At 38.1% G+C, this 23,332-nt stretch overlaps 3 protein-coding genes across 3 annotated transcripts in view; 1 reads left to right on the forward strand and 2 right to left on the reverse strand.

The window, feature by feature from the left end:
* The window catches only part of LOC127094536 (GTP-binding protein At3g49725, chloroplastic-like), a 68,105-nt gene extending 59,341 nt beyond the window's left edge, over window positions 1–8,764 (forward strand). The window contains exons 5-12 of the mRNA XM_051033360.1: window positions 290–379; window positions 514–626; window positions 1,051–1,119; window positions 1,671–1,815; window positions 1,908–1,963; window positions 2,058–2,108; window positions 2,210–2,264; window positions 8,732–8,764. Of these exons, the coding sequence (XP_050889317.1) occupies window positions 290–379; window positions 514–626; window positions 1,051–1,119; window positions 1,671–1,815; window positions 1,908–1,963; window positions 2,058–2,108; window positions 2,210–2,264; window positions 8,732–8,764 (612 nt within the window). The remainder of the gene's footprint in view (window positions 1–289; window positions 380–513; window positions 627–1,050; window positions 1,120–1,670; window positions 1,816–1,907; window positions 1,964–2,057; window positions 2,109–2,209; window positions 2,265–8,731) is intronic.
* Window positions 8,765–10,350: 1,586 nt separating this feature from the next.
* On the reverse strand, window positions 10,351–11,085 carry LOC127094537 (uncharacterized). Its single transcript, XM_051033361.1, has one exon. It carries the CDS (start codon window positions 11,083–11,085, stop codon window positions 10,351–10,353), a length of 735 nt encoding a protein of 244 aa, XP_050889318.1.
* A 10,730-nt stretch (window positions 11,086–21,815) lies between these two features.
* On the reverse strand, window positions 21,816–22,550 carry LOC127094538 (uncharacterized). Its single transcript, XM_051033362.1, has one exon. It carries the CDS (start codon window positions 22,548–22,550, stop codon window positions 21,816–21,818), a length of 735 nt encoding a protein of 244 aa, XP_050889319.1.
* Between the last annotated feature and the right edge of the window lie 782 nt (window positions 22,551–23,332).

Here is a 23,332-nt window from a genome sequence, read left to right on the forward strand (position 1 = left end):
TGGTTTTTAAAAAAATGGGCCTCTCGCTAGTGGACGGTGGGATTGTCCTCGTTGGATTAGTCAGTCTCACGGCCGGATACCAAGTTTCAAAAGAAAAAACATTAGTCATTGAACCTATCAAAACTATAAAAACATACCCAAATGCATTTTGATGGTCAATTTGGTGTTCAACCGTATCTTCTGTTTGTTTGCTAGTTTGGTCCTCCATCGTGTTTTCTGTTAGTATGTTGTTTGGTCCATAAAATTACTACTAACAAGACACACTTGGGGTTGTTTCTGTTACTGCTAGAGGGCTTGGAGTAAACCTGTGGTGGACCGTGTTGGTCTTATAATTGAGATTTTCAATGCTCATGCATACACTAAGGAAGATAGGCTCCAGGTTAGTAATGTGGTTTCATTGGGCTGTTCAATGGTTTATGCCTGAGGGTATTGTCTCTTGAACCAAATTGGATTTAATTGAGTTGAAGCTCTTGTTGCTTTTTAACTTAGAGTTATACTTTGTCATCTTTGTAGGCTGAACTTGCAGCTCTGTCGTACAAGAAGTCGAGACTCGTTCGTGTTCTTGGCCCTGGTGGTCGCTACACATTTGGTGCTTCTGGAGAAGCTGAAGTTGTTAGTGCTCGAGGGTTGTCTTTTATTATTACTTCATTCCCCTGTTTTTATGATTTTGATGCCATTTTTGAAGTGGAAATAACATTATATTGAAAACTTTTATTGGTGAGCGGGTTAAATTGCAATATAGGAAATTTGAACTCTTATGGGAATCTATTACTTTTTTGCTTGGGAAAATTGTTTGGTTGCCAAGTATTACTTGTCATAACGGTTTAGTTTTCTGTTTACATTGTTGTTTGTTATGAAGTACAACTGTGATTGAAAACAGATTATAATTTATATCCCTTTTCTTCACGTTCCCTTTCTCTTATGCATATATTTCTGGAAGAATGTGTAATTCTGTGAATCTATGCATGTCTTGCCTAATCTATAGTATCAATAATTAGTAAATTGTTGATTAGAAGAATAACATCTTACCTTGATACTTGTCAATATCAGGAGAGGAGGTGGGGGCCAAGGTTTTGTGAGCGGTGCTGGAGAAACTGAACTCCAGCTTCGGCGGCGAAGGTAATATATAACTGTAATACTAAATTTGCAAGATACATACATTTATCCTCAAGTAATCTATTCCTGCTTTTTCTTGGCATAGCTTATGGTTTCCTCATAAATTCATATTATTTTTAAAGTTGTTTTTGACATTCTCATTGCATCAAGTCATTGCAAACATTCACTGTAATTGTGTTTGTGGCCACAATAGTATTTGGATTGGATGGCAGAGATGTTAAGAGAAAGTGTATGTTATAGGCTATGAAACCTATATTCGCTCTAAATTAAGATTTGATCACACCAAACTCTGGTCCTAATTGATTCTCGTTAGATTTAATGAACAGCATTGTTAGGAGTTTTGTGGTGTTTCAAACTTCCATGCATGCAGGTTTATTTGAGATTAACCTGTTCTTTGCACTTATATGTAGTTTCGCCGGATATTTCTCCTGTCCATGATGTATGAACCACTAGTTAATATGCAATTACTATTACTAATTGCATAATATTACAATATTTTTTTGTGATCACCTCTTATTACATAATTTGGTCACTGAATTGTGAAACTCTCTTAGAGTCTTAGAAAGGAGGAATTATTTACTAACGCAAATTGATGAGGTTCGTCGTACCCGTGCTGTGCAACGTGCTGGTCGGAAGAGGCATGGGGGTTCGTCTGGTCATCGCTTAGCCACCGTTGCTGTCGTTGGGTATACAAATGCTGTAAGTCGTCTACCTGTATAAGTACATATATGTTTGCTATATATTGTAATTAAACAGCATCACTGATATATGCCTTTCTTTGCTTTTATTAGGGAAAATCTACATTAGTTAGTAATCTAACGGACAGTGATCTGTATAGTGATTGTCGGTAAAACCACCTTTACTTGTATTTGTTTGCATCCTCAAAAGTTATAATTTGACTTTATAAATTTCAACTTTTTGTGGTGTTACATGTATTGCAGACTATTTGCTACCGTGGATCCTAGGTTAAGAAGTGCAGCTCTTCCTTCAGGGTAATGTGACCAGTAAATCCAAATATTCTATTTTTTTTCATACACTGGTTGGTAACATTGGTTATACATGCGTTACGTCACTGTTCTAATTTTATTTATAGGAGGAAAGTGCTTTTTAGCGACACTGTAGGATTTATATCTGATTTGCCTGTTCAGGTAATGACAAAGTTGGTATATTGGCGTATCGGATACGTTATTGAAGTTTATATTAACATTGGTTATGTATAGGTTTTTGAAGTTTAAAATGAATTGAACTTTATAATTGTTAGGATATTCAAAGATACTACCTTAGTTATGTATTTTCGTCTGGATTAATTGTTTACTTTAATAAGTAGGAAAACCATGGATAAAACATGGATCTGTGCCGATCGAATGACCAAAGAGTACGAGAGTGGGGTTAGCCAAAAATTGGTAGAAAAAAGGCCAAAATGGCATATATAAAATGTGATAATTGTCTGTCAAAATCTGGTTGAAAACAGGTAGAAATTCTGGTTTATAAACCTGGAAAAAATGTGGTTTAAAACAAAAGCTTCAAAAATTTTCGTATACCTTAGACAGCGCTTTTGTAAAAAGCGCTGTCTAAGGGGGGGATTAGAAAGCGCTTTAGGCAAAAGCGCTGTCTAAGGGGGGGGCTTAGACAGCGCTTTTTGAAAAGCGCTGTCTAAGGTATACCTAAAAAAATTAAAATATGAGGGTCTTAGAAAGCGCTTTTGGCCAAAGCGCTGTCTAAGGGGGTGGGGCTTAGACAGCGCTTTTCAAAAGCGCTGTCTAAGGTATACCTAAAAAATTTAAAATAAGAGGGTCTTATAAAGCGCTTTTGGCCAAAGCGCTGTCTAAGGGGGGGGGCTTAGACAGCGCTTTTAAGATTTAAAAAAGCGCTGTCTAAACCTTTAGCAGCGGAGGTTTAGACAGCGCTTTAAAGCGCTGTCTAAGGCTAAAAAAAGCGCTGTCTAAAGTCTTGTTTGTTGTAGTGAACGATGCACTACTATATATCAGTATCCAGTCCTGGCATGTCTTCATACGACCAAGCAAAAATCTCCGTATAGTCATGTAACATCTGAATCAATCTTCCTTTGACACTGTTTTCCAAGCCTGCTCCTATTTTGACTTCTTTCTTGTCCAATTCAGTACCCAGATTTACAATTTCAATTGACTCTTCATGCGGCTGTATAATCCTTTCTTCTTGCAGTAACAGTCGGGCAAGTTCTCCAGGTACTTCACAATCTTCCTCACTTCCGTCCTCGGCTTGGTAGATCGGATTTTCAAAGTCATAATGAACAGTAGTAGAACTATTATCAATAGGATCCAGAGTGGGTATGGATCTGCAATTTGTTACGTGGGTGTGTGTAAGAAACATAGCTTTTTTGGAAGATGGCAGGAAAGATAAAGAGCGCAATATTTGAATGCAAAAAGTCCATTGATTTATTGAATGTGAATATGCTTATGAAGACGACAAAACCCTTAACAAATTAGCTATTGTGCCCCGGGCATAGACACAATGCTTTAAGAAGTTCAATTGTAAAAACTAAAAAAAAAAATTGCAACACTAAAATAGACAATAACAATTACTCCTGACTAAAGGAAATCGGGATAGTGTCTTCAGCCTTCCAATTATTGAGTCCGTCACCGATTGTTGGAAAAATCCAGCTATCCAGGTCGCAATCGCTATCAGCATCTTCTACAGCATTAACCTGATCTTTGACCATCCTTTCAGAGTTAAATCCCAGACCAGACTTGTCAGACTTGTATGGTACGTTGATCAGTTGACCCCAACCAGTACGACCATCGTTTTCAACCACGGCTTGAGCATCTTTCAGAGAAATCATGGCAGGAGGAGCACGAATAGCCTTGGGCACAAGGGGAGTTAGCTTAAGGACAGTGTAACACCCCGATAAAATAAGATAATTATTTAAATTGAGTTAATAATATATTTATTAATTTACTTAAATAATTGGAATTATTATTATTATTGGAATAAAAGTAGAAATCAGTAAAAAGGGTTCCATTTGGTAAAAAGAGTATTTTCACGTGAAAAGGGAAAAGAGACAGAAAAGTAGAAAAGGGAAAAGGGCAAAGAGCCAGAGAACGAAGGTTGAAGGAAGGAAAAGCTTGGAGCTCAGAGATTGTCGGATTAACTCAGGTAAGGGGGGTTTATCATCGTTTAATGGGTATTATGGGATAATATGTCATGGGTAGTGATAAACCATTGATTTACCTCTGATTGGAGTAATTGTGCTGTAAATTGTGAACTTTTGGGATGAACGAAATTGGATCATAATCGAAGGAAATTCGTAGGAATTAGAGGTAATAGTGTTAGGATTTGTGAAATCGAATAGAGTATGATTCGTGTTAGATGATATAACGAATAATGTGTAAAATTGGACTGTGGAAGGTTGAATTGGATAGATTTCGTAGCAGAGAAAGCCATTGCAGATCTGGAAATTCTGGTTTCTGGTCATACGCGTACGGCACTAGGAAATACGCGTATGAGATGGCCTGGTACGCGTATGGCACTAGGCAATACGCATATGGATGAGGAAGATGAGGTTTTGAACGTGGTTTGGTCTCTGTTGGTACGCGTATGAGGAAGTAGTACGCGTAGCATACGCGTATGAGATGGTGTTACGCGTATGGGCAGGATTGTGATTTTCCTGAGCTGTTGTTGTGCAGTTTTTCACTGTTCAGCTGGGTAACGTAATTCAGCTGATGTATGATATATTAGGGATCATTTCCCGTTGTTTTGAGTAGTATAGGTATTAGTAGAGTGTGCTAATACTGTGGTTGTTATTTGGCATGATATGATATGCTTATGTGATAAAATATTGATTATGTGTGATGGTATGCATGATGCTGTGAATGAATCAGTTATGTGTGCATTTGTGAATAGACTGTTTTATGGCTTAGAGTGTGAGCATATGTCTATTCTTGAATTGTGGTTGATGATTTAGCATTGCTAGGTGATTAGCATGCATATTGTGGCCTTTATGGTGGTAGCTAATTCCCATGGTGAGGAATTAGTGAGTTAGTCATTTTGGACTGTTGTTGATGTTTGCATGCTAGGTGAATTAGCGTGCATATCATAGCCCTTGGGGTGGTAGCTAATTCCCATGGTGAGGAATTAGTGAGTGAGTCACTAGGTCTCAAATGAGTGGGACTAGTGGGCTTGGTAGCCGTGCCTGGATTTGGACGGTGAGGTGAACTATATGTTCACAAATAGTCGGTACCGCATGCATGGAGTCTCATTGCATAATATGTGTATGGCGTATAATATGAATGGATGTATTCCGATATTATACGTGTGTTTGTGTTGATATTGAGTATGAGCATGAATTGTATTGGTATTGAGTATGATATTTGAATTGATGTGCCGTTACCGAACGTGTGATGTGATTAGGGTGATTAATGTGTTAAATTACTTAGCATTACATGATGTTTTATAATGCTTATTATATCGATTGAGGAACTCACCCTTACCACTATTTTTCAGGTAGCGAGCAGTGATTGAGTAGAAGCTAGTCCTTGGAGTCTAGTGTAATTTCCTTAGTGGGTCATGCTCTGGTAGATGTAACATCGGGACGGGATGTTTTATTATGTTTTCATTTGATTGTTGAACAACTTTACATGTAATGTATTACATGGTTTGAATATTGTTAGTTTGTATCCGCTGCGTATTATGCGAATGTTTTATTTTGAGTAAATAAATGAGCATGACAGGATATTTTGTCAATTGGTGTGAAATGATTGTGTGACACCCTTAGTTGCATAATTACTCTGATTGACATATTGCTATTTTAATTAAATATTTGGGGTATTTTAGAAGGGTGTTACATTAGTGGTATCAGAGCATAGTCGGTCGAGTCGAGTCGTAATTATTCTGTTCCCCTGTACGGGATAGGTGTTGTGTAACCCTATCAGTACTTATTGTTTAGCTTGTTGGGTTTTCAGAATAGAGATGGCTGGAAGAGGTAGAGACGATGCTGCGATTGCTGAGGCTCTGGGTATGCTAGCTGGAGTACTTGGAGGGAATCCGAATGTTTTGGGAATGGGAGCTGCTCGTCAATTGAGTGAGTTCCAGAAGAACAATCCTCCAATGTTCAAGGGAGCATACGATCCAGATGGTGCTCAGAAGTGGTTGAAGGAGATTGAGAGGATCTTCCGAGTGACTGAGTGTGCCGATAACCAGAAGGTAAGGTTCGGTACGCATATGCTGTCAGAGGAAGCAGATGATTGGTGGGTTGCTACCCGCACTGAGTTGGAATCTGCTGGGAATGCTGAGATCACTTGGGCTGTGTTCAGAGAGAGATTCCTGAGGAAGTATTTTCCAGAGGATGTCAGAGGAAAGAAAGAGATAGAGTTCTTGGAATTGAAGCAGGGTAACCGGTCTGTTACTGAGTATGCTGCTAAGTTCACAGAGCTGTCGAAGTATTACACTCCCTATAACGAGGCTACTGGGGAATTTTCAAAGTGTGTGAAGTTTGAGAACGGGTTACGTCCCGAAATCAAGCAGGCTATAGGATATCAGCGGATCAGAGTGTTTTCTGATTTGGTTGACTGTTGCAGGATTTTTGAACAGGATACCAAGGCTAGAGCAGAGAGCTATCAGCAAAGGGTTGATAGGAAAGGCAAGAATCAGAATGATCGTGGGAAACCGTATGCAGCTGGCAAAGGTTTCCAGAGGCAGAGTGGGATGAAGAGGCCTAGTGGGGGAGACTCTAGTGCCCCTGCTAAGTGTTTCAGATGTGGTCAGGCTGGACATCGTATCCATGAGTGTACCAGTAATGAGAAGAAGTGTTTCAAGTGTGGAAAAGGTGGTCATTTGGCTGCAGAGTGCCGGTCGAAGACTGTGACTTGTTTCAACTGTGGAGAGTTGGGTCATATCAGTCCACAGTGTCCTAAGCCGAAGAAAGAGAACCAGTCGGGAGGCAAGGTCTTTGCTTTATCGGGTTCTGAGACTTCTGCAGATGATCGTTTGATCCGAGGTACGTGTTATATTAATGGCTTTCCTCTTGTAGCTATTATTGACACAGGTGCTACTCATTCCTTTATATCTTTGGATTGTGCTGTGAAACTTAAGTTAGAGATATCTGAGATGCGTGGTAGTATGGTGATTGATACTCCTGCGAAGGGTTCAGTGACTACTACTTCGGTTTGTTTGGATTGTCCTTTGAGTATTTTTGGTAGAGACTTTGGGATGGACCTTGTGTGTCTTCCACTAGTGCAGATTGATGTTATTCTGGGTATGAACTGGTTGGTGTTTAACCGAGTCTATATCAATTGTTTTGATAAGACTGTGATTTTTCCTGAGATTGAGGAAGGAAAGAGTTTGTTTCTATCAGCAAGGCAGGTGTCGCACCTCGAAAAAATGGGGATACGACTTCAAAGCGAAGCGCGATCGCACGCTCGCAATGATGGACTGAACAGAGTCGCCACCGAACTTTATTTATTCCTAAAAAGGAAAGGGGAAATATCGATAAAACCCAGGACAAAAGAAAGGATAAGATATGGTCATCGCAACCAATATCAGGGTTCGGGAGTCGATTACGCAAGGGGAAGGTATTAGCACCCCTCACGTCCGTTGTACTCAACGGGAACCATTAGGTCAGTTGTGTGCGTTAATGTTAGTTTGAAATGTTAGGCTTTTCAAGTTATTAGGTGGGAAAGAAAGAATAGAAGAAAGGAAAATGTTTTTGGATTTTTGACGAAGGACTAAACCTAAGTTTTTTATTAGTGGGCCTGACAAGATTTAAAAATCCTGCTCCTACGTATCTCAAAAGAGAAATCAAGGCTTACGTAGTTCTGGGTAGAAAAATGTTTGTTTGTTGGTCGATTTTAGCGAAAGCTATATTGTATTAATCGACAAAAACATCGTTTTACCCAAAACAGATGAGGAGTGGACGCATACCACACATCGAACGGATTTATAAATCTACATTCGGAAAAGCGTCATTTATCTCTACTCAACAATCGTGGCCGAAACATTGTTTTGTATCACTTAAGACAATATATCTTTCATTTATGAAAAAGATTTTTGATTAATCGCACGGCGGCGAGAAAAGAGTTTGATTGGTTGGAGGTATTTTGAGTGATGGCGAGAACTTGGATGAGCGAGATATACATCTCGAATCCTAGCCTCAGGAGTGCATGGTATACACCATGTTCCATTTCCATCTTTATTAAAAAAAAGTTAAGATAGGAATTAAGTATTTTGGAATTTGATTGAGAAAAAGGGTTTGAAGAAACCGCATTGACAATTTTAGACGATGGCGAGAGTTAAGATTGGCGAGGCATACGTCTCGAATCTTAACCTCAGGAGTGCATGGTATACACCATGTTCCATTTCCACATTTATTGGAAAAGTGTTAAATAAGAATTATGTATCTTGAGTTTTGTTGTGAAAATGACTTGACCTAGATCAAGTATTGATGGACGTTTAAGAGAAATTTGAATGAGTGTTTGAGAGAGCAAAATGGATAAATTTAGATGATGGCGAGAGCTAGGATTGGCGAGATATACATCTCGAATCCTAGTCTCAGGAGTGCGTGGTATACACCACGTTCCACTTCCATCTTTATTGAAAAAGTCTTGACTATGAATTAATATATTTTTTTTTGAGTTTTTATCAGGAAAAATGGCTTGACATTAAATCAAGTGTTTGATGAAAGTTTGAAAAATAAGTGGAATAGAATTGGGGGGAGAAATGAATTGATTTGTTTATTGAGAAAATACTCGACGTTGGATCGAGTCATTTATTTTTGTATTTTTTGAAATTTGTTGATTTTATTCTTCTATTAGTAGCTAACTAAACAGTCAAACAAATAAAGAACTAAACAGTACAAAATTATTACACATCGGGGGAGTGGGGTACATTTTGTCAAATGGGGATTAAAATCGTGAAATAAATAAATAATGCAAAGTATGGGTGTAAGTGCAAGAGAACCGGCTCATTGTAAGAAAGCCCAAGAGTAAGCTATGTGAGGTTGATGGCGATGCTTAAAAAGCAATCGACTTACAAGGGTGTGAAAAAGGGGCTCGATATTAAATCGAGAAAATATGATTTTTATAAGTTAAAAAAATGGTTTCGAATGCATGATGCAATTAAAAGAAAAAAAACAAATCATAGTATTAAACAAAGAATAATAATAAAAAAAATGAATAATAAAGCATAAATATAAAAGAAATATTAAAAGAATGAAAAACTATGCCTAAGAGTATCGAACCCACTACACTAAAGATCTAGAAACCAACTCCCCTCCACCAGACCACTTACTAACTAACTGATATTTTAATACTGACTTAAATATATAAACTAAGGTAAAATAAAAAAGGGTTAAAATAAAAAAATTAAAAAAACTAAATAGAAAAAGAACTGTTAGTCTACTAGTGATTAAACCCAGCCGCATGGCTGTTGGGTTTCTATAGACTAATAACTAGTAAATTAATAGGGAAGACAAACAAACAAAATATTAATGTACACTATTAACTAAAAAAAGACAAACAAGCAAGACATTAATGTACACTATTAACTAAAAAAACAAAGAAAGACTACAAGTATAAATTTTTTTAAATGGCTTTTATGTGGTTTAAATAAATAAAAGAAAAGAAAATAATAAAAAATAAAAATGGGAGGAATAGTAAACTCATCGTTCTCACTCCCTCAATCTCAAAATCGCTCGTCCCTAAACCTTTACTCTCTCCGTCCTCATTCATCACCTCTCAGGCTCTCTCTCACAATTTCACTTCACAAAATCGTTCTCCAACTCACGTCTCTCACATCATAACCCTCTCTCAAACGTGCGTTTTTTCTTAATCGCTTCCGAATCATAAAAGAAATCAACGGCTGAAGCAAAAAAAACGCTCACCTCCGGCGGTAAAGACGGCAATGATGAAGCTTCCAACTCTTTCAACTCTCCAAAACAGGTTTATCTTTGATTCTCCGGTTTTGGGTTTTTTCTGTTTTTCAGTAGCCGTCGAACTCTCTAGGGTTTTCGTTTTTTTTTTCAAGCCCCCTCTCTCTGAATCGCTCTCTCTTTTTATCCCTGCAGCCTAGGGTTTCAAACGGTACTCAAAAGTTCAAAGAGGAAAAATTCCAGAAGTGTTTTTTTGTGCTCAGAACCGAGTTATCCTGTTTGATGCTATCTTCCGGAAAGGTAATCTGCACTTTAGCTTTTTCTAATCTCTTTCGTCCTAATTCCAAATTTGGGTATTTTCTGGATTTTAACACTTTGACTGATTATTTCAACTTTTACCGCAGTGAAAATTTTGAACATCTGTTTCGATTCTTTGCACGACCCTGTTGGTGCGACTTCAATGGGAATTTGTTGCACTTCCTACATGGCTCATTCAAAATCACCTCAATTACTGCACTTTGTTTTGACACGAGACAGCGAGGGGACTTTTTGGTCACCTTACCAGTCTTGGGATCAAGCATCAACAATATTCTTGAAACTCTAGCAGGTTCCTTTGCATGATGAATATGAAACTCTAACTGAGCGCCAACCAATATGGGACTTGCACCATCCAAAACAAGCAATTTCAACTCTAAATGCTTTGCAACAGCAACAGGAAAGTCGGGATGGCATAATACAACTCCAGCCAATACATGACTTCCATCAACACCATGCAACGTTACAGCTACGTTATCTCCAGCTCTTGCAACAGAGCAGGCATTAGAGTCACGCTCCAATGTGCGTACTGTTCCAACAACATCTGAAGGCATAACTAGTACCTTTGTTCCATTTCGAAGAGCTCCTGCTTCCAGTTTACCACAAGCAGACGCATGTCCTTGTGCAGTTGATTTGATGGCATCACATATTGGCATTAGCAGAGGTTTGGCGAATTCTCTAGTAGGAGGTTGTAGTGAGTCAACTGCATCTAACAGATAAGATCCAGTATACCAGTTTTTGAAGCGAGCATCAGAAGGGGGTGCTACCAGAGTTTGATGTGGAAAATGCTTCTCATTAGCATAGTGTGCCAGCATTTGAGACGTCTAATGCATGTCGTCAACATAGCGTATCGGTGTTTGAATGTCTTATCTATTGTCCTTGCTGCTAATATTGTTGTGGAATAGATGTTGACGGCCTATTTTTTTTTATGGCATAGGTATACCCTGCGGTGAAGAAACGAGATGACCGGGCTGAATTTGTCTTGGAGGCTTTTAGCTAGAGCAAACTTGAGCGATTAAAACAGGTTTTGGTTTCGTCACACCATAATAGCATAGGAACATGTAGTTAACATACACATGATGATACAAGAGAAAGAAAACCTCTCTGGCAAAAGGGTTAGCAAGAGCAATGCATTTGTTGTTCTCCTGTTAACGCGTAAGGCTTCGACATTGGTTTCAGATGTTTGTCATTTCTCATGTTCCAAATCTTGACATGATTGTAGTGGTTCAATAACATGGTTTAATGGTTATTTGTTATTAGACTGATGTGCATATTCATTTGTCTTGTTTGGAGACAAAACCTGTAGGATTGAGGTATGCTGCATGGCTCGAAACTGACTCTGAAGTTGCTCAGAATCTAAGATGAATTGCTCATTCGGCGGCGGAAACTCTCTGTTAATAGCATGTATCCGTTTTGGACAAAACAACAACCTCTCTAAAGTAAGTAGTGCAAAATGCAATTGTCTTTCTAATGCCTTCTTTAGAGGTTTCCTTCTGAGGTTGATATTCTAGTTGTTGCTGTTTCGGTTTTTTCTTGCAGGTTTTGAAATATTGGATGGCCGGCATGCTGGCATAGAAACAAATGATCCTGCAGCAAAAGCTAGAACCTTGATAAGCTGGCGGGTGTTATGGATGGTCCAACCTCCCCCATGGCATCGCTTATTTGTTCTTCTTTTGATATATCAGAGGGTTGTCGTTTAACAACATGAGTATTGTAATGACATCAGCAATGTTTTCTCTCTTTAACTCTTCCTTAATTGAACTTTCCGAAGAGAAAGACAAAGTAAGGTTTCTAGATCGCACCAACGGCAGCAATTCCTTCTTGTAATTAAAATTTAAGTGTCAACTTCTTTGAGACGCCTAAACATGAAATCATTAAAGCTCTTTTTTCTTCTTTATTTGCAGGGCATAACCGGTTGAAAAGAGCTTTATCTCGTTGAGCTGATTCATGGAAAATCCGGGCATCAATTGCAGCGGCTAGAAGCAACAATCATGCTGCCTAATTTCTCCTTTGAAGGTTGATTGAGTTGTAGCTTGATGAACTCTAGCTCTTCTCTCTTTTTCTTATTTCCCCCACAAGATGCAGTGTTGTTGCAATTAGAGAATAGATCTGGTGGTGGATATCTCAAATTTGTATTATTATTGTTGGAGAAATATAACATGTTGATGTTAAAACTTGTGGTTGAAATGGTGATGGACAGCTTTGTGCAACAACCTCTTGTCAAACATGGTTTTGATGATGATGATATTTGTTTTTTTTTATTATAATTTATTTATGTGCCATATGCATGGATGATAATGATTAAATGAATGAATGATTTGGAATATGAATGATAGTGTGGGAATCTTTAAGCATGAATGAATGGAGAATCTCAATGTGAAATGGAGAAAATATGAAATGCAAATTTAAAAATGTGACAAATGAAAAAAAATATGAAATAGTAAAATATGCGCATGAATGAAGAAGCATGTATGGAATTTCTTTGGATTATGAATGAATGTTTACTAAATTGTATTGAATGGAATTTGATGTATTCTCATCCGTTAGCTTATTAGGATTGAATGGATTTTGGATATGAAATGGATATGAAATGGATTTTGGTTCCAATGGATGTGGATTTTGCATTGTTATGCTTGAATGTTGAATGAAAATGTATGTATGAAAATGAGTTCGGAAATAATTGAAAATTTAATGTTACTGAATGCCATGAAATGTGTGTATGTATTGTTTTGATTTGAAATGCATTATGGATACAAAATGGATTTTTTGGATTTTGGATTTTGAATTTTAATTATAAAAATGGATGTGGATTTTTTTAGGAATAATCCTATATTAGTTTGAATATCAGTTTAATTACTAATAACAAATCAGCAAAAAACCAAAACAAAATAATCTATAATTCATTTAAAATTACTTGGATATCAACTCTAACATTCATTTGGAAATAAAAATCGATTAGAGTTTTAATCATTAGTAAAAATAAACAATTAAGATTAAATTGACAATTGGAATTAAACTTAATTTGAAATTAAAATCAAATTAAAAATAAAAAAGAGTCAAGATATTAAAATCCATTTTATACTGATGAATGTATGCAAAATGCAAAAATAAAAGAAAAAATGGAAAAAATTCAGGGTCAAAATCGGGGTATGACAGTTGCCCCTATTTAAGTATCTTCAACTAGAGAATATGAAGCAGGACACTCTTCATATGATTATAGTGGGAGATGGTTAAATACTAAGAAGACCCGGATTTTGATCCTGAATCCCTATGACATGATGTGATATGATATGATATGATATGATATGATATGATATGATATGCATGGATGCATGATTCTTTTTTTTTTTGTAAATTTTTTTTTATCTGCTAGGGATATGGTGGACCCTTAACAGGAGACGCTACTAGACAGACCAAACTGTGGGGAATGCTGATGGTCCACAGGAAGATAGACAAATGGTAAGGAACAACTTGCTGGGGAGACAGTCCTGCTGGAGAATCAGGCACACACTGGGGAGTAATCAAAATGAGATTTGATTAATCGATACTTGGGATACAAGAGGTTTCGGTAGTAAGTTCACATATGACTTACTAACCCGAATCAAGGAAAAGATGCTACAACCAGTTCACATATGACCTGACAACGCTGGGGAATAATCATGGAGAAAAACTCTTCAGAACAGGTTCATGTATGACCTGACACCGGAATAAGGGTTCAACAACAGGTTCATACATGACCTGAATGGTATTGAACAAACAGAGAAAAAATCTTCAGAGCAGGTTCAAGTATGACCTGACACCGGAATAAGGGTTCAACAACAGGTTCATACATGACCTGAATGGTATTGAACAAACAGAGAAAAATCTTCAGAGCAGGTTCAAGTATGACCTGACACCGGAATAAGGGTTCAACAACAGGTTCATACATGACCTGAATGGTATTGAACAAATAGGGAAAGATCTTCAGAACAGGTTCAAGTATGACCTGACACCGGAATAAGGGTTCAACAACAGGTTCAAACATGACCTGAATAGTATTGAACAAAAGGAAAAACAAAACTTCAGTACAGGTTCAAGTATGACCTGACACCGGAATAAGGCTCAACAACAGGTTCAGATATGACCTGAATAGTATTGAACAGAAGGAAAAACTTCAGAGCAGGTTCAAGTATGACCTGACACCGGAATAAAGCTCAACAACAGGTTCAAACATGACCTGAATAGTATTGAACAAAACTGGAAAAACTCTTCAGAGCAGGTTCAAGTATGACCTGACCCCGGAATAAAAGCTCAACAACAGGTTCATACATGACCTGAATGGTATTGAACAAAAATTGGAAAAACTCTTCAGAGCAAGTTCAAGTATGACCTGACCCCGGAATAAAAGTTCAACAACAGGTTCATATATGACCTGAATCGTATTGAACAAAACTTAGATTTGAAAATGACTGCGAAAACCGGATGTGGGTTTAAGGGCACCAAATACAAACTAGAATCAAAGGTCAAAGGATCTAGGATCGACAACAAGACCTGGGCCAATGCAAAATGAGCACGAAGTACATTTCGGCTATGCATGATTTGAATTTCCTTTTATGCATGATATATGAATGATCATGATTATGAGAATGCTGACACTGGGCAGACTGGGAGTTTGTAAAGGCTTTTTATGGAAGCTCATGATTCCTCAACACCGAGAACTCAACCAAATATTTGTGATAGATGTTGTCAAAGGAGAATTCTATCCAGCTTGATAGCCACAACTTAGCCAATGAGATCCTTTTTAAGGATCAACGAATCGTGCTAGCATAGTTTTCGGGCACTCGTCTTAAACTCAATAGTTGTTGACGTATGGCAGAATTTGTTTGAGCAGTTTGAAAGCACGAAGAAAGAAGTTCTGCCCCTCTGTGGCTCATCTTGCCCCAGTTTGTTGGGTTAATTGAAAATGTTCACCTTGAAAGTGGGTTTGAAAACAACTTGCCATGAGACTACCTCGAGATGGTTTGCCCCAAGTGTTTGAAACTTGCAATGGTCTGAACTTGGCTAACCAAATGTTGGAATGGTAGACTCTTGGTCGACTTTCCTTTGGATAGTTGGACTCATTGAGCTCTGAGGTGGCTTTCCCCAGTCTAAGTCTTGAAGCAAATTACTCTTGGCTAACTGAACCATGGAGTGATTGGACTTACTGAGCTCTGAGGTGGCTTGCCCCGGTCTGATTCTTGAAGCAGATTACTCTTGGCTAGATGACCCTTAAGGTGACTAGCTCGAATTAACTGATGCTCAAAGTAATTTGCCCCTGACTAGACTTCTTTCACTCCACCAAGTTCCTCAACTGTGTATTGTTGGAATTTCTTTGATGCTGAGTGTTGACTCGCAAATAAGATTGTTCATTCAAAAATGGTAATTTTAATTCAATGCTTATGCAAAAATTTGAAATCAAAATTTATTGATATGAACGGGTAAAATACAGTGAACGAGTCGTTGATAAGAACACAATGGTGATCAAGTCATTCACAGTATACAAGTTGGTGCTATCAAATGATTAACAAAAATCGTTTGGAGTCAAGTTAACATAACCTTGTTATAGTATGCTTTCAAAATAAACCCTGCCTCAATTAGGTCTTTTAAGGGTTGTAACGTGGTCTGGTTCGCGGTTTCTTGAAACAAAAGGATATAAGGCTCAAAATTTGTTTTTACCCATCCCTTCTTCTTGATGATCTCCAGTTCCTACGTTCAGTTAATTCGATACACGCATCCGACTTCCAAGATGGTTCGAAGGTGTGATGAGGGTTCAAGACAAATTTTTCTTGAAATGGCAGTCACCTTGTTTTGTTTTTGTCGAGGATTTTGGTGACCTCTTTTGATTGATTTTCTTTATCCCTAATTTTGCCTGGACCGTTTTTTTTAAGCTTTCGGTCCATCGGGATGCCCCCAACTTTTGCCCAAGTCATTTTGTGGTTTTTGACTTAGCGGGCTTTTTTTTTTTTTTTTTTTTTTTTAAAGGTATTGACTGCCACATTATTGGTGGATGAGGATCAACCAACACTAATTTTATCTTTTCTCAACTTCTTCGACACTTCAACATGTGCACGAAGGATGACATGTGGTTGAACCTAATTTGAGGGTGTTCATATGGACGGTTTTGTTTAAAAGATCGAATGCACAGTCAAACTATCTGAACACAACTACCCTGCCCCAGGTTAAGATTAAGGGTTTTAGATCCGAAATAAACACCAACTTCTAGGCTCAAAGTGGTTGTCTAGGGATTAACATCCTTATCACTCCAGTGTTTGGGGATTTGAAACAATGCCTTACATCATCGACAAGGTTTTACTCAAAAGCATACCACAACAATTTCAGGTGTTTCGTTTTCATCATCCTCCCTCCAATCTTTGTTAACACAACGGTTTGATAAACAAAAGTGAATGAGAGGAGTATTTGTTTTTGTTTTTTTAAAAAACGAGTGAATACGAATGGATTAATTCAAAAGATGCATAAACCTTTCATTAATCTTACCAATTCAAATAACAACAATGCTTAAAAGCAATTAACAATCAACATGCAAGGAAACTACAAAGAAATGCTGAGACAGCCAAATGATTGCCAACTTTAGGGAATTGACTTCTTCAAACTTGAAGGTTGGGATCAATAAACTTTTTGACGTTGACATGATGATCTTCAAATTCTTTTCCTTCAATCTCATCGTTGAACGCAACCTTCTTGGATCCACTACTCACTTCTCCTTTACTTTCATTGGTATGGGTCGTGACATTGGAAATCCAAGGCGGTATCTCAATGCTCTTACCAGGAAATAATGATAGCTCCTTAGCCACATCCCTGACATCTTCCTTGTGGTACAAAACCTTGAGGGGTTTCAAGGGTCCTTTCCCTTTCCCATTACCTGGCTCAGAAATCAAGGCATATATACCTGAGCCTTCCTCCTTGAGTGTTGGTGACCTTATGTCAATCAATCTTTGCAGCTTGAGCTTAAAACTCTTGCATTCCTCGATGGAGTGCCCCATTGTTCCAGTATGGTATTCGCACTTGATCTTCGGGTGATCTTCTTCAAAGACTAAGCTCTTCTTGTTAATCAGTCCTCGTACCAAGGCTTTTAGCGCACAGCAAGAATCTAGGTCATGTCCCAATGCCCCTTTATGGAATTCACACGTTGCATTTGGATTGTACCATGGTAGGTATGGTGACACGGGCGTGAGAGCTCGAGGGGTCACCAAAGCATTCTGGATCAGTAGCGGGTAGAGCTTGCTATATGGCACCGGAATAGAGTCATTGTGATCCTTGTTCCTCTTGTTCTGATTCTGATTTTTGTTTTGAACCTGGTTTTGGTGACTTTGAGGAGCAATAGCCAGAGGATGTTAATGATGACGCCTTGAGGGAGGTCCATATACTGGTAAATGAGGAGTTGCCACATAGAATTTCCCTTGACTTGGAGTAACACCGGATAGATGCGGGGTAATAGCTCTCTTTGTTGCAACAGTGTATATTGGGTGACCCTCTTTTCTCAACAAGACTTGTAGGGTTTCCAAGACCCATCTCATTTGGCTCTTCAAAAGATTAAGTTCCTCCTTCAGCGCTTCTTGGCTTTTCCTTAGCTCGTCCATCATCTCCTGAGACATGGTTCTTTGTTCTAAACGCGTGTTGAGAATCACTTTGCTTCACGGACAAAGTATGGATGAGTTTTTTATTTTGTCTGGAAAATGACATGCGTTATGATGAGATGCAAATGCAATGAATGAATGCAATGAATGAATGCAATGCAAGCATGCATATTTGTTTTTTTTTCATACACGGGTTCAAAAGTCTGAGGTACTGATAAATTTGATTGCTTTTCCAAAACGGGGTTCTCACCGGGTATGATCTAGGGCTTTGTTACAAAGGATCCCCAGAGTCATTGATTCACAAGACTGTATGACGCTTACGGGAAATACTTCCCGGTCGTCAACTCCATCAAGGGAATCTATTCTGGGTGAGGTTCTCGTACCGACCCTTACGAAGTATTCACCTCGGGAGTCCGTACTACGCAACCATCGACTGGGTTCTAGACAGGATACTCAGAGTCATGGATTCAAAAGACTGTTTGACGCTTACGGAAAATACTTTCCGGTCATCAACTCCATCTGGAGAATCTATTCTGAGCGAGGTTCTCGTATCGATCCTTACGAGGTATCCACCTCGGGAATCCATACTACGCAACCATCATTTCTAGTTGGCCAAAGGTTTAATGTTCTAAAAGGTCCTTAGAGTCATGGACCCCTTTGAAACATCGGCGCTTACGAGGTATACACCTCGCGCGACAATATTTACAAAAGAATCTACTCTAAGTGAGGTTCTCGTACTGACTCTTATGAAGTATACACCTCGGGAGTCCGTACTACTCAACCATTGCCCTATCTTATGTTTTTTTACTCTAGACTCGGGTGTAGAGTCTTTCCCACATGGTTTGCAATCAAATACCCAAGTACCAACAATCGCAATAGAACCAATATACAACATATATCAATATAACAATAAAGATATTAAAAGTAATAAATAAGGGAAAAGCCATAAAATTAAACAAACAAAGGCACACAAACGTCCTAACTAGGCTTGACTCGCTTAGGGATTTGGGTATCCCCAGCAGAGTCGCCATCTGTCGCACCTCGAAAAAATGGGGATACGACTTCAAAGCGAAGCGCGATCGCACGCTCGCAATGATGGACTGAACAGAGTCGCCACTGAACTTTATTTATTCCTAAAAAGGAAAGGGGAAATATCGATAAAACCCAGGACAAAAGAAAGGATAAGATATGGTCATCGCAACCAATATCAGGGTTCGGGAGTCGATTACGCAAGGGGAAGGTATTAGCACCCCTCACGTCCGTTGTACTCAACGGGAACCATTAGGTCAGTTGTGTGCGTTAATGTTAGTTTGAAATGTTAGGCTTTTCAAGTTATTAGGTGGGAAAGAAAGAATAGAAGAAAGGAAAATGTTTTTGGATTTTTGACGAAGGACTAAACCTAAGTTTTTTATTAGTGGGCCTGACAAGATTTAAAAATCCTGCTCCTACGTATCTCAAAAGAGAAATCAAGGCTTACGTAGTTCTGGGTAGAAAAATGTTTGTTTGTTGGTCGATTTTAGCGAAAGCTATATTGTATTAATCGACAAAAACATCGTTTTACCCAAAACAGATGAGGAGTGGACGCATACCACACATCGAACGGATTTATAAATCTACATTCGGAAAAGCGTCATTTATCTCTACTCAACAATCGTGGCCGAAACATTGTTTTGTATCACTTAAGACAATATATCTTTCATTTATGAAAAAGATTTTTGATTAATCGCACGGCGGCGAGAAAAGAGTTTGATTGGTTGGAGGTATTTTGAGTGATGGCGAGAACTTGGATGAGCGAGATATACATCTCGAATCCTAGCCTCAGGAGTGCATGGTATACACCATGTTCCATTTCCATCTTTATTAAAAAAAAGTTAAGATAGGAATTAAGTATTTTGGAATTTGATTGAGAAAAAGGGTTTGAAGAAACCGCATTGACAATTTTAGACGATGGCGAGAGTTAAGATTGGCGAGGCATACGTCTCGAATCTTAACCTCAGGAGTGCATGGTATACACCATGTTCCATTTCCACATTTATTGGAAAAGTGTTAAATAAGAATTATGTATCTTGAGTTTTGTTGTGAAAATGACTTGACCTAGATCAAGTATTGATGGACGTTTAAGAGAAATTTGAATGAGTGTTTGAGAGAGCAAAATGGATAAATTTAGATGATGGCGAGAGCTAGGATTGGCGAGATATACATCTCGAATCCTAGTCTCAGGAGTGCGTGGTATACACCACGTTCCACTTCCATCTTTATTGAAAAAGTCTTGACTATGAATTAATATATTTTTTTTTTGAGTTTTTATCAGGAAAAATGGCTTGACATTAAATCAAGTGTTTGATGAAAGTTTGAAAAATAAGTGGAATAGAATTGGGGGGAGAAATGAATTGATTTGTTTATTGAGAAAATACTCGACGTTGGATCGAGTCATTTATTTTTGTATTTTTTGAAATTTGTTGATTTTATTCTTCTATTAGTAGCTAACTAAACAGTCAAACAAATAAAGAACTAAACAGTACAAAATTATTACACATCGGGGGAGTGGGGTACATTTTGTCAAATGGGGATTAAAATCGTGAAATAAATAAATAATGCAAAGTATGGGTGTAAGTGCAAGAGAACCGGCTCATTGTAAGAAAGCCCAAGAGTAAGCTATGTGAGGTTGATGGCGATGCTTAAAAAGCAATCGACTTACAAGGGTGTGAAAAAGGGGCTCGATATTAAATCGAGAAAATATGATTTTTATAAGTTAAAAAATGGTTTCGAATGCATGATGCAATTAAAAGAAAAAAAACAAATCATAGTATTAAACAAAGAATAATAATAAAAAAAATGAATAATAAAGCATAAATATAAAAGAAATATTAAAAGAATGAAAAACTATGCCTAAGAGTATCGAACCCACTACACTAAAGATCTAGAAACCAACTCCCCTCCACCAGACCACTTACTAACTAACTGATATTTTAATACTGACTTAAATATATAAACTAAGGTAAAATAAAAAAGGGTTAAAATAAAAAAATTAAAAAAACTAAATAGAAAAAGAACTGTTAGTCTACTAGTGATTAAACCCAGCCGCATGGCTGTTGGGTTTCTATAGACTAATAACTAGTAAATTAATAGGGAAGACAAACAAACAAAATATTAATGTACACTATTAACTAAAAAAAGACAAACAAACAAGACATTAATGTACACTATTAACTAAAAAAACAAAGAAAGACTACAAGTATAAATTTTTTTAAATGGCTTTTATGTGGTTTAAATAAATAAAAGAAAAGAAAATAATAAAAAAAAATAAAAATGGGAGGAATAGTAAACTCATCGTTCTCACTCCCTCAATCTCAAAATCGCTCGTCCCTAAACCTTTACTCTCTCCGTCCTCATTCATCACCTCTCAGGCTCTCTCTCACAATTTCACTTCACAAAATCGTTCTCCAACTCACGTCTCTCACATCATAACCCTCTCTCAAACGTGCGTTTTTTCTTAATCGCTTCCGAATCATAAAAGAAATCAACGGCTGAAGCAAAAAAAACGCTCACCTCCGGCGGTAAAGACGGCAATGATGAAGCTTCCAACTCTTTCAACTCTCCAAAACAGGTTTATCTTTGATTCTCCGGTTTTGGGTTTTTTCTGTTTTTCAGTAGCCGTCGAACTCTCTAGGGTTTTCGTTTTTTTTTTCAAGCCCCCTCTCTCTGAATCGCTCTCTCTTTTTATCCCTGCAGCCTAGGGTTTCAAACGGTACTCAAAAGTTCAAAGAGGAAAAATTCCAGAAGTGTTTTTTTGTGCTCAGAACCGAGTTATCCTGTTTGATGCTATCTTCCGGAAAGGTAATCTGCACTTTAGCTTTTTCTAATCTCTTTCGTCCTAATTCCAAATTTGGGTATTTTCTGGATTTTAACACTTTGACTGATTATTTCAACTTTTACCGCAGTGAAAATTTTGAACATCTGTTTCGATTCTTTGCACGACCCTGTTGGTGCGACTTCAATGGGAATTTGTTGCACTTCCTACATGGCTCATTCAAAATCACCTCAATTACTGCACTTTGTTTTGACACGAGACAGCGAGGGGACTTTTTGGTCACCTTACCAGTCTTGGGATCAAGCATCAACAATATTCTTGAAACTCTAGCAGGTTCCTTTGCATGATGAATATGAAACTCTAACTGAGCGCCAACCAATATGGGACTTGCACCATCCAAAACAAGCAATTTCAACTCTAAATGCTTTGCAACAGCAACAGGAAAGTCGGGATGGCATAATACAACTCCAGCCAATACATGACTTCCATCAACACCATGCAACGTTACAGCTACGTTATCTCCAGCTCTTGCAACAGAGCAGGCATTAGAGTCACGCTCCAATGTGCGTACTGTTCCAACAACATCTGAAGGCATAACTAGTACCTTTGTTCCATTTCGAAGAGCTCCTGCTTCCAGTTTACCACAAGCAGACGCATGTCCTTGTGCAGTTGATTTGATGGCATCACATATTGGCATTAGCAGAGGTTTGGCGAATTCTCTAGTAGGAGGTTGTAGTGAGTCAACTGCATCTAACAGATAAGATCCAGTATACCAGTTTTTGAAGCGAGCATCAGAAGGGGGTGCTACCAGAGTTTGATGTGGAAAATGCTTCTCATTAGCATAGTGTGCCAGCATTTGAGACGTCTAATGCATGTCGTCAACATAGCGTATCGGTGTTTGAATGTCTTATCTATTGTCCTTGCTGCTAATATTGTTGTGGAATAGATGTTGACGGCCTGTTTTTTTTTTATGGCATAGGTATACCCTGCGGTGAAGAAACGAGATGACCGGGCTGAATTTGTCTTGGAGGCTTTTAGCTAGAGCAAACTTGAGCGATTAAAACAGGTTTTGGTTTCGTCACACCATAATAGCATAGGAACATGTAGTTAACATACACATGATGATACAAGAGAAAGAAAACCTCTCTGGCAAAAGGGTTAGCAAGAGCAATGCATTTGTTGTTCTCCTGTTAACGCGTAAGGCTTCGACATTGGTTTCAGATGTTTGTCATTTCTCATGTTCCAAATCTTGACATGATTGTAGTGGTTCAATAACATGGTTTAATGGTTATTTGTTATTAGACTGATGTGCATATTCATTTGTCTTGTTTGGAGACAAAACCTGTAGGATTGAGGTATGCTGCATGGCTCGAAACTGACTCTGAAGTTACTCAGAATCTAAGATGAATTGCTCATTCGGCGGCGGAAACTCTCTGTTAATAGCATGTATCCGTTTTGGACAAAACAACAACCTCTCTAAAGTAAGTAGTGCAAAATGCAATTGTCTTTCTAATGCCTTCTTTAGAGGTTTCCTTCTGAGGTTGATATTCTAGTTGTTGCTGTTTCGGTTTTTTCTTGCAGGTTTTGAAATATTGGATGGCCGGCATGCTGGCATAGAAACAAATGATCCTGCAGCAA

The sequence above is a fragment of the Lathyrus oleraceus genome, chromosome 6 (genome assembly GCF_024323335.1).
Source record: "Lathyrus oleraceus cultivar Zhongwan6 chromosome 6, CAAS_Psat_ZW6_1.0, whole genome shotgun sequence".
Lineage (NCBI taxonomy): Eukaryota > Viridiplantae > Streptophyta > Magnoliopsida > Fabales > Fabaceae > Lathyrus > Lathyrus oleraceus.

Coding starts and splice junctions, on each gene's coding strand:
- LOC127094538 (XM_051033362.1), bottom strand. CDS start 22,550: ATGCTGGCACACTATGCTAATGAGAAGCATTTTCCACATCAAACTCTG.
- LOC127094537 (XM_051033361.1), bottom strand. CDS start 11,085: ATGCTGGCACACTATGCTAATGAGAAGCATTTTCCACATCAAACTCTG.